We start from the raw sequence: 11,227 nt of genomic DNA on the forward strand, positions 1-11,227 counted from the left end.
TAAATTTATGTTTATTAAATAATGTATTAAATTTAAATAATAAAATGTTAAAATATAAAAGACGTGGACCCTACTGAATTTTGACACAAAACCTTGACATTTTGGGTTATTGAGTGTCAAATTCTGACCCTGACTAGTCACAGTCAAATTGCACTTTTTGACCAAAAAGTGTACTCCATGCCTGTGACTTCACATGCATGGTTAATGTGGTGATCTAACAGCTAGAAGCTATTTTTTTTAAATTCAAACGAGGCTTTTTATTAATCAGGAACATTTTATAAATGCTAAAAGCTTCAAAAAGCTCCTAAAAACTCTCTGCCAAACATGGCCATAGATTGATGACAACTTATTATCGTTACTACTACTCATTTTAGATGGTTAATATTTGATACAACTCAAAGTTATGGTTACAATTTAAAACTTTTATAAATAAAGGGGCGACTACTGCAAGTATTCTAAATCCTTGTTACCAACATTTTTAATATAAACCGACACTCCCCCTTTTGGTATATTCAAATTCAAATTCAAAATTCAAAAAAGTACCTAAAGCAAAAAAACTAGGGTTTCGTAATCATAATCAAATAAATTAACAATTCAGAATGGCTTCATCAGCAGACATGAAAGGGTTTTACAAGCAAAGGAAGAAGAATGCAGGAATCAGTAAACCTTCAGCAACCAAATCGAAAACTTCTGCAAGTTTCGGATCGAATACTGCGCAACCTCCTGCTCTGATCGCCCATGGTTCTCCTGATCTCCAAGGTGAATAGCTTAAACTCAGTAAATCTCAAATTTTAATTGGATATAAGTTTTCGAATGTATAGTTAGGGTTTCATAGCATCTGCTAGTGATTTAAAATTAGGGCAAATATTATGACTATACGTTAAATACTCTTAAGATAACATTTGATACACCTATTGGTTTCAATTGATAGATGCAATTATTTACAGATAATTAGGATTTAGAGAAATTAAATGTTGAAAATATTCAGTTTGATTTGCAGTAGAAGTTATCTTTTAAATTTGTTGTGATGAATTGTACAGGGTAGTGCAGTTTCAGTTTTGCTGTAGAAGTATTTAGAGATTAAAATGTATCTGTAGTGTATATTTCTTTGTTTTCGATTTGAATTTTCTGAAACATTGGTTTTGTTTACTTGTATTGACAGAGAATCATGATGCAAATGAACAAGTTCTGAGGCAATTCGACATGAACATGATGTACGGGCCGTGTGTTGGGATGAAGCGAATGGATCGTTGGAATAGGGCTGTGAAACTCGGGCTGAACCCTCCTAAAGACATTTACCGTCTCTTGACCACTGTTTCCAATGTCTCTGCTGACTCATTGTGGGATGCTCGTGTTTGAAGTACAAAATGACAAGTATGTCTACGCTAGCTTTGTTGCGTTTGTTGCCCTGTGCAGTGTCTAGCTGACGAGGGCCTTTTTCTTGTTATGTTCTCTTTGACATGGTTAAAATTATGTTCGCAGTTAAGCATTAATGGTTTGGTTATTCTATTGGCATCTTATCTTTGGATTAATAGAATCAGTTTTATGTTCTAATATGGTTTCTGGAAACAGCATATGTTACTGCATTACTGTATGTTTCTTTTCTAATGCAACCAGTTACTTTTTGCACTTACTGTACGATAAACGCTTCTATCATTTATTCTTCTAGCTTAAATTTTTAAAGATCGTATACTTATACTAAAAGATTGAATGAAAGATGTATACTGAAATGAGTTAATTACACGAAAGATCAAATTAAAAATTAATCTGAAACACATAGGCGATAAATAGGTACATATAACTTCTTTAGGTTGAATGACTCTAACCGGTCCCAGTAACAACGATTGCGATATCAACCAGTTCTTAGACATCGTATATCATTTGTGCATCTTTTGTTCTAAGCGTACACATAATCACCATCTCTGTATATGTTGTATGCACGAGAGTGAGACAATAGGCCATGATCAATGAATTATACTTTTTCTTGTTTTTGCATCGAGCCTCTCTTTACATTTTCTTTTCGACTGCGAGTTGTGGGGTGTCGGGGATAAATGAAGACCAAAACAGGGGAACAACAGTGCACACAGCCTGTATTACAAGCCCTTTCTGAAAACCTGAAAAGTTATCTTCAGTGACTCCAACATAAGAAGCGAGTGCAACCCCGAGATACCCGCTTATAATAAATGCCAATGCAATTGAAGACATAACAAACGCCATTAAAGATCCTTCACAACCAGGTGGACATAGTTTCGCCATTAAAACACTAAAAGGTAGAATTTTGAAATAATATAGAACCTCCAAAACTCCAGAAACAACTACAACGTATACCGAATCTTGTATCCCCATCGCTCGATAAAACCCTTTCACAAATAACGCATCTGATAACATCAAAACGGCCAATGTTCCTTGAATTGACGAAATTAATTTTCGTTGAGGGATATTTTTCAAGTGACGGTTATATACAACGCCCCATAACAACATAGCTACTTGACCAAACACCTTTGAAATCCCGAGAACTGATGACTCGATCTTTAAATGTTGAGTTTGATAGAAGAACATGGTGCCAGTTAGAGCTGGAATTACGGCGTAAGACGCTGCAAACCATATAATCGGCTTACAAATCTCTGGCTTTTTTAGTACCTTTACAAGCTCAGAAAGCTGACGTTTTATACCATCGTTAGATTGATTTTTAGGCAAGTTTAGTGATCTTTCGCTTACTGAAATTGTTATAAGGAACTGAAGACTCATTAGGGTTCCAAATAATAAGAACATTGATCGTGCAGAAAGGTGATCGATGGAAATACCGCCTAGAAGGTTACCCATAACACCACCAATTGATGCAGCGACCCACGCAAATGAGGGGAGATCCGTTTTGTTAACGGGTTGTTTTCCGCATTCTGCAACTACAGCGTCGTTTGCTACCTCGACTATTGAAGCACCAAGGTTTCCGAGAAGGAGATAAGCAGTGATTGTGAAGAACGAAATGGTTGAAGAGGGTGAAGATGCTACAGCAAACCATGATATAGCTTGTAACAAAGCTGCAAAACATAATATAAATAATTTATATATTGGATATGCAGAAAATATGATTTACAGAAACAATATATTACAATAAATAATCCAGATTTTTCTGTAAGAACTATTAAAACAGTAACAGGCATTAGTAAAAACATATTTTGGCACTTTTTAACCTGTATGACCCATTTAAGATGTAACACAAACCAAATCAAATTCCATCAACAGTAAATAGGTTAAAATTGCCACTTTGGATTCCTTGCAAATTGGAACAAAATTTACATATCTTGTACAACTGAATATTTCATATATAGGAACAAAAGCTTGTGTAGTAAAAACATACTAAGTAGACATGAACATTAACATATATTTACAGTTAGTTCAACATAAGATTTATCAGTATATATACTTGAACTACATATAACAGTTACTTTGCCATACAAAGTAAAGTTCAAAATTGGTCATACTCTGCTTCTTATGACATTTTGAAACATAAATCATGCACAATTTCTGCTATACTAATAACTAAAAATCATATTTTATGCACTAATACAACAAATTCACTAAAAGTACACACATTTTTATAATGAAAAACAAGTCATCTTCAAAGTTTTCTTGCATGTTAAACCTGATTCCATCATCAATTCCAAATTATGTTTATACAAAAACTTGAAAAGGTAACCACTTTGATAATAAAATGACCAGATGGCTCATATAAGGCTTATTACAAAATGTAATCATACAATCAAGAATAATCAATAACACATACAGAAAACAATAATCACAAAAAAAATATTCATAAAAACACATGAATCATACCTCCAAAAGCAATATAAGGAATTCGATGTTGCCCAAACACATACAACGAATCAGACACAAGCCCATAAAATGGTTTTGCAACCATTGGTAAATTAGCAGAAGTCTGTAAAATTTGTAACGTTGATGGATCGACACGCAAACTGTCTTTTAAGAAGAATGTAACCGCCATCCACGGAAAACAACGAAAACCTTGCATCCAAAACCCTAACCCTAGAAGCATCTTTACTCGATTTCCCCCTTGTGTTAATGATCGTTTTTTTCTATAGTATTTGATGGAATCATTACTTGTTTTTGTGGTTGTTTCAAGTTTGTTTTCTGATGAGGGTTCCATTGCCGGTGATTGTTTTCCGACTAATAGGCCGGAATCGTCGTTGGTTTTATATGATTTCTGGTTTCCGGTAAAGAAAATGATTAGGATCCGGAAGATACTAAAAAGGAATGGAATATTTGTTTCCTTTTTGGCATATATATGGTTCCGAGTTCCGACAGGCAGAGGCACAGAAGTTTGTGAATAGTGGTGTAATACACCCTGAGGTTTTAACATTTAGCAAAAAAAGTCCTTTTGTAGATTTCATATTCCTTTTGTAGATTTCATCTCGTTTATGAATAGTGGTGTAAAACCTACAAGACCGCACACTATGGTCTACGGGCCGTTCTCAATTGCTTCGTTTTACATGTTGAAGAGGAAAACGATCAAGCACAAGCGTTGTGGACTGTTGTCAATTGCTTCGTTGTAACAAATGCGGGGTAAATTATGGAATCAACAACGAAGCCCAACCAATCACATATTTTTTTTCCTTTTTTCATTCATTTAAATACAACTAGTGGAGGAGCCCTCGCTCCGCGTCGGGCTCCGTTTCAGATATAATTTGTTGTGTTTGGTTCGTAAAATTATTTCGTGTTTAATGGTTATGTCGGTTAAACCTATTCCAAGTCGTACAAAAATTTAAAGGCGGTTAAAAATATAGGTGGATTGGTTGGAGAGTTTTATGAAAAATAAATAAGTTACGATTTGGCCCTTGAACTTTAACTTTAGACCCCTATGGAGTTTACATTTTTTACCCTAGGAATTTACATTTGACGCCCTAAAGTTTATAATGGTTCTCAATGTTTAGTGTGGTGTCATTGTAGGTACAACCTTTTTGCACGATGTATAAACGATTAAAGCATGGAAAAAAACTATTCATAAAGTCTTTGTCTTTTAGAGATGTAGAGAATAATGTGTGTATATATATATATATATATATATATATATATATATATATATATATATATATTATATATATATATATATATATATATATATATATATATATATATATATATATATATATAATGAGTTACGTAGTTAATTTATAATAAGAAAAAAAAGTTAAACAATAATAAAGTGAAAAATTATGTGGTTGATTTAATAATAATAGTAATAATAATAATAATAATAATAATAATAATAATAATAATAATAATAATAATAATATTGAATAGTTGTTAGTTAGTAAAAATTATGGGATCGATTTATAATGAATGAGAAATAATAATAATAATAATATTGAATAGTTGTTAGTTAGTAAAAATTATGGGATCGATTTATAATGAATGAGAAGTGTAATGGTTAAAGTATAAAATGTGAAAACTATGTGGTAAGTTTGTAAAAGCTATAAAGTTAAGTGTTATAAAGGGCGGGATTGAATTGTGAAACTATAAAAAGTTTGAGGGGTGTTTGTGAAACTATTGGGGGCAACTATTCATTTGGTGTATATCATTTAGATATATAGAGTAATATACAATATTATTTGACTCAACTACCAATTTTACCACGTAACTCACTGTAATAATCAAAATTAAATAGATATAAGCGGACATAACATACTTTATGTCCCCTGAATGTTAATCGGAAAAATGATAGATTCATACAAACATTACATAATCAACAATGAGTTGTAGCTCAACTGGTAGTGGTTTGTCTCTCTTAGCGAGAGGTCAGGAGTTCGAATCCGCTGGGCTAGAACATTGCACTCAATGTTATCACTGAACTGAAGTATTCACTCATGTCTCCTTTCGCTTAGTGCGTGAGCAGCGGGGAGGAGGGTTTTTACCAGCCATGCCCTCGGATTGGTCCGGGTTTTCTTAAGGCAGTAGTTGAAGGTGAGTTATGCAACTACGGAAGATGAATGTGTGGGTGGTTTAGTCCATGAGTGATCCCAAACTAATGTAAAAAAAACAAACTTTAAATAATCAATCATATGATGAGAGAGAAGCAAGTGTGAATAACAAAAAACAATTTTATTGATCCATTTAATGGTCCACGCCATTATGTGATACTTTTGTATAAACTTGTGTGAATTTAGTAATACTCGATTGATTATAATGCAAGTATTTAAGTTCCTAATTATTAACGTCAGTACAAAACTCTTAAATTTAATGATTTTAATATTTAGCCTTAATTTTTATATTTACCACAGTCAAAGAACAATAAAAAAAAAAAAAAAAACTGTGTTGTAACTCATGTGTTAGTAGTCTGTCTCTTTTAGGGAGAGATCAAGAGTTGAATTCTCGTGGGTTGCAGGGTAGTGGGAGAGGGAATTTTACCGCTCATGCATTCGGATTGAGCCGGGTTTCCACCTGCACATCAGTTAAGGTCGGGGGTGTTGGATGATCCCAAACTGCCGCTAAAAGAAGACAAAAAATAAATGGACAATAAAAAATGGTTCTACTTTACATAAGATTTCATAAAGTGTGAATTCCAAATTTTAACAGTCGTTTGAAACAAATGGCAACACTTTGTATACATACCCCAATTCAGAAATAACGATTATTCATATAAAAATGAATTTTTGTGTATTCGAGATGGATATTATGTTACAAATAGTACATTTTAAGGTAAAATTGTCATGAATAAATATAGATAGAATAGAATTGTATATTATATGTTCAGATTAAAGTTGAAGGTGCTTTCATGTGGGATAAAACTGTATTGTCACCCAGCAGTGCGTACAGTATTGGTATTTAACTGTTTAATACTTAATGTTCAGGTTGAGATTCAGGCAACTAGAGCAAAGATGGTGTTTAAACAGAGGCAGAGGATTTTTTGAAGAGCCAGAAGTCATGGGTGAGACATCTCAATCGCAGCCTGCAACGAGCCATCAAGAGAGGGGCAAATGTGGAAAAATTCAGACTTTTGTACGCAACTCTGTCACAGTGCAGGTCGTGTCACAGCCACGCTGCGTCCACGTCGCAACCTGCACTGTCATTGAATCTTTCTGTAACCCGCTCTAATACACGACAACACTACTAATATATAGACGAGACATATGATAGGATCATGTATATAAACCAAAACTGGTAATTATATGGATCCTCAACCAGGCATAGCAGACCCACATTACCAAGTGATCTAGTATGGTAAATGTAAATGACAATCTGATAGATATTTGCATTTGCATATACATTATAATCGCAGGGAAAAAAATTCAACCAGTGTAGTTAATGATGGGTCAATTGCGGTTTATGTTTTATCTATGGCCATCAAATGGGACCAGCGGGTCAAACTCCTCAAACCGACTTTATAATGCATATAACCTCATAAACTAATTCGAAAGTGATAAAAATCACATTATAATGTTGGTTATAATATGATGTTGACTCGAGTAGTCGAGTGTACAGTACCTAACCATGGCATAGGCTAATCAATTTAACATGTTGCCAACCCATCCATTTTGCTGTCTCTAAATGGATAACTTACCCAAATTTCATATTTTACTATGCTGAAACCCAGCTGAAAGTAAGGACTTCTCATTCTGAACAAAATAACTTGGAATAAGCAGTAAATTTCCAACAAGATCCAAAATAACTAAAGAAGAAAGAACAAATCCAAATTTTTTTACAAACTCGTTCATCTCGTTGTTGCATATAATATGTTTCTAACAGCACGAATCAACTCGGATTTACCTGCAAAGGAGGAAATAGAAAGGTAGTTCAACCCTACATGAAGCATGCATAAGATATATGAAAATGAATTAAAATTAATATCCAGGAAGCAAGGGCGATATATGTGAAAATAGGAATAATATATGTTAATAAACTACATGATGATTGTCAAGTGTTTAAACTGTAAACCATGAATGATACATCTGTAACATATAACTCATAACAGAAAACAGATACACGTATAACTAAAACGATCAGATAATGAGGGATTAGTTTTATAACGATTATATATTTTGTCTCCCAAGGTGCATATTAATTGTAAAATATACTTGTATTTTTCTATAGATTACTGCTATTTGAAAAACATAACACTCGTAATCATATCAGATACTAGTTAATGTAGACGTTTCAGGTCAAATCAACGCAGCAGATTTCAACCCTCAATTAAAAGTTCCCATTCCCGATCTACCAATTTTACCACCTCTACTTATTCACTGTAAGACGAATAAGAAGTAAAAACAAAATCAGATGCTTTAGTAAAACTAGAAGAAAACGAATAAAACAACATTTGCAACTGATCAGCAAAGGATACAAGGGTGGATACAGATTTGCATATACTGCCGAAGCCTGGATAAATTCCTACATCAAGTTCCGTAAACAGGTCACAACTTCAGATTATCGCATGCTCATTAACAAAATAAGAAACAACAGAAGAAAAAAAAGTTCCAGAACTTACCTCTTCTTACAAGATGATAGGACCAACAAAAATGGGCAATCAAACTATATGTCAAATTACAGATCATAATTATCAGCATCTTGAGATGTAGAAGGATTGTATCTGTCCTCAAATTCATTGGATACAATGGATGATGATCTTGTGTCATTGTGCTTGCTTCGTTTGCGATTATCGCGTGATCTATGGCCTCTATCAGGGCTTGAATAATCGTCTTTTTTGGAGCGCTTGTGCTCATCTCGTTGTCCACGATCATGAGAGCGGCTACTACTTCTATGTCGATCATCATTCTTGGGGCTATACTCATTATGTTTTCTGTCACGTCTATGTTTGTTACTTTTGTCTTGGTTATCAGATTTTGATTCTTTCTGATGACTTTTGTCTTTAAACTCATCATGTATGTGTTTATCTACATGAACATTACTCAAAGAAGAAGGTTCAGATGCAAGTTTTGAGGGATCTTCACTTGGGTGATCAGACATGTTTGCATGCTTTATTTCTTCCATGTATTCATCGATTATATCCCTCATGACCTTTTTATATAGATAAAAACACACAAAATAAATCAGTGTGTTGACTTTATGTGCTATAAAAACAATGAAAAAAAAAAAGCAAATAAAAGAAGGAAGTATGTACTCACCTGTGTGGTGCTTCTTTTCATTTTCTTGCCACGATATGACATTCTTCGCCTTTTATAATCCCTTTCTTCAGCTAACAATTCTTCTCGTGACTTACTTTTATTTGAATCCTAGAAAAACAAAATAAAAAAAATGAGACCAACAATGAGTAACTGATGCATATAGGGTATATATTTTATGGTGCATATGTATAACTTGTTTTTTAATTACAGCAAACAAAGTGTAGGTCAATTGAAAAAAAAATGGAAACAATCGAACATACCTTGTTACCTCCCCGATTCCAAAGTACCCCATCATGTTCAATTACAGATCTATAATTTGGACGTTTTTTACGCTCCACTTCAGCCGTCTTTGATATAAATTCATGTTCTTGCACTCTGCAATGGTGTAACATTGATCAGACATTTCTCACATGATACATTTAAACAATTAAACAACTTTAACAATTTCAGATGATCATAAATGTAGTACCACAAGTAAAATTCAGAACCACATAGTTCTATACTAGCAATTAACAAAGTGAATATACACAGGAACAAGCGTTTCACGTAAATGAATACCTTTGATAAACCGGAACAAACCACGATCCACGTATGGCTTTAATTTTTGTTTCAAACTCAGATCGTTCATGTAACGCAGCAACAGCTGCTGCAACCTGCGAAACTAATACCACTCCCATTCTACTTCCATCTTTTCCCTCACTTAAATCAACAGATTCATTACCCTTTTTCTCACCAAACACAAACAAACATTTCGATGAAGTAATCAATAACACTTGCTTTAAAATACTAACTGCAAACAACTTCCCGTTAACTTCACCATACAATATAGCAAGCTGTGAAGCCAACCACCCCAAAGCTTTAACCAAAACCGGGCACTCAAATCTATAACTACTACCCGCCGTCTCTCCATTATAAACTGACACCATATACGTAATCGCTTCCCTGTATACAGCTTTCATAGTTAACCTAAATAACAGCAGAATATGATCCCTCGTAAACACATCAATCACAACCCCGTAAAATGGAGAATTCACCAATATCCATTCCGTTAATTCTTCATTTCGAGATACACAACAACATGCAATTACTCGCATAACACCATATGAATAGAACGAAGGATAATCCTTCCATTGATCGATTTCGTTTCTAACGTTACAGTATTCAGATGGAAGTAATTCAACTACATAAGAATCAGAATCACTTATAGTATCTCTCATATCATCAGCATTACTATTACTATTATTATTAGTATCGCATTCAGCTAATAAAACAGCAGGCAATGTAAGCATACGATCAGCATTATTACTACTACTACTTCTATCGTTATTGGAAGGCGGAAATGAAACAACGGCGGGACAATCGCGGTAAAAGAAATTAGATTCAGGTGAAGTGTGATAATTATTTAGTGATATGCTGAGGTCTGCGTTTGTGTCGTTTGAGTAGTGTATTTGATTAATTAATGGAGATTGAAGTGAGTTAGGGTAATGAAGGGAGTTGAGGAGTGTGAGATCAATTGGTGCAGGGGAGGAAGGGCAACGGAGGTAGTGGTGGAAGAGGGAGGTCGGAGGGATACGGTGGTTGGAGTTGTACGGACAGGTAGCGGTGACGGTGGTTGTGGTGGCGGTTGGGAGGAGAGTGGAGAGGGAGGTAAGGGTTGATTTCGAGAGGTGGATGAGGTGTTTTAGGGTTGAGAGTGTGGTGTGAAGATTGGGTGGTTGTGTAGGGTCGTTGGAGGTGGTGGTGGTGGTGGTGGTGGCGGTGTTGTGGTGGTGGTTAGGGTTTGGAGGGGGAGGGAGGTGGGGGAGTGAAGGAGACGAGTCCATGGGAGGAGTGATCAGACTGAAACGAATTTGCCAACTAAAATGGGGCTGCGTCGCAATTAATTTAAAAAATAAAATAAAATAAACTTACTCAGGCTATACCAAAAAAATAAAAAATTACTATTTTCTAAACATACGTTTAAGATGTTAGAACATACAATAATAATTAGCTTAGATGTTTAATATATTTAAAAAGTTCAAGCTCGAGTTTGTTTCCTTCAATATTTAAAAACCTTCTCAAATGGGCTTAATTGATTATGCAATTTGTGTATG

At 34.4% G+C, this 11,227-nt stretch overlaps 3 protein-coding genes across 3 annotated transcripts; 1 reads left to right on the top strand and 2 right to left on the bottom strand.

Moving 5' to 3' along the window:
• Positions 1-557: 557 nt before the first annotated feature.
• LOC139865648 (uncharacterized) lies at positions 558-1,633 on the top strand. The gene is made up of 2 exons (XM_071853727.1): positions 558-759; positions 1,163-1,633. The coding sequence occupies exons 1-2, from the start codon at positions 600-602 to the stop codon at positions 1,357-1,359; spliced, it is 357 nt and encodes a 118-aa protein (XP_071709828.1). The 5' UTR covers positions 558-599; the 3' UTR covers positions 1,360-1,633.
• Positions 1,634-1,786: 153 nt separating this feature from the next.
• Positions 1,787-4,219, bottom strand: LOC139867390 (probable folate-biopterin transporter 7). The gene is made up of 2 exons (XM_071855763.1): positions 3,835-4,219; positions 1,787-3,038 (listed from the first exon to the last, which is right to left on the bottom strand). The coding sequence occupies exons 1-2, from the start codon at positions 4,163-4,165 to the stop codon at positions 2,008-2,010; spliced, it is 1,362 nt and encodes a 453-aa protein (XP_071711864.1). The 5' UTR covers positions 4,166-4,219; the 3' UTR covers positions 1,787-2,007.
• A 3,515-nt stretch (positions 4,220-7,734) lies between these two features.
• Positions 7,735-10,957, bottom strand: LOC139868937 (U11/U12 small nuclear ribonucleoprotein 48 kDa protein). Its single transcript, XM_071857270.1, has 5 exons — positions 9,693-10,957; positions 9,395-9,509; positions 9,135-9,242; positions 8,498-9,027; positions 7,735-8,400 (listed from the first exon to the last, which is right to left on the bottom strand). Exons 1-4 carry the CDS (start codon positions 10,955-10,957, stop codon positions 8,554-8,556), a joined length of 1,962 nt encoding a protein of 653 aa, XP_071713371.1. The 3' UTR covers positions 7,735-8,400; positions 8,498-8,553.
• Positions 10,958-11,227: the final 270 nt, after the last annotated feature.

This window comes from Rutidosis leptorrhynchoides, chromosome 9, assembly GCF_046630445.1.
Source record: "Rutidosis leptorrhynchoides isolate AG116_Rl617_1_P2 chromosome 9, CSIRO_AGI_Rlap_v1, whole genome shotgun sequence".
In the NCBI taxonomy this organism is placed as follows: domain Eukaryota; kingdom Viridiplantae; phylum Streptophyta; class Magnoliopsida; order Asterales; family Asteraceae; genus Rutidosis; species Rutidosis leptorrhynchoides.

Excerpts from the sequence above, each read along its gene's own strand:
- LOC139865648 (XM_071853727.1), top strand. The coding sequence starts at position 600 with ATGGCTTCATCAGCAGACATGAAAGGGTTTTACAAGCAAAGGAAGAAG. Across the intron at positions 760-1,162 it reads TGGTTCTCCTGATCTCCAAG|AGAATCATGATGCAAATGAA; the intron begins GTGAATAGCTTA and ends TTGTATTGACAG.
- LOC139867390 (XM_071855763.1), bottom strand. The coding sequence starts at position 4,165 with ATGGAACCCTCATCAGAAAACAAACTTGAAACAACCACAAAAACAAGT. Across the intron at positions 3,039-3,834 it reads TCCTTATATTGCTTTTGGAG|CTTTGTTACAAGCTATATCA; the intron begins GTATGATTCATG and ends TATGTTTTGCAG.
- LOC139868937 (XM_071857270.1), bottom strand. The coding sequence starts at position 10,957 with ATGGACTCGTCTCCTTCACTCCCCCACCTCCCTCCCCCTCCAAACCCT. Across the intron at positions 9,243-9,394 it reads GGAATCGGGGAGGTAACAAG|GATTCAAATAAAAGTAAGTC; the intron begins GTATGTTCGATT and ends TTGTTTTTCTAG. Across the intron at positions 9,028-9,134 it reads TGAAAAGAAGCACCACACAG|GTCATGAGGGATATAATCGA; the intron begins GTGAGTACATAC and ends CTATATAAAAAG.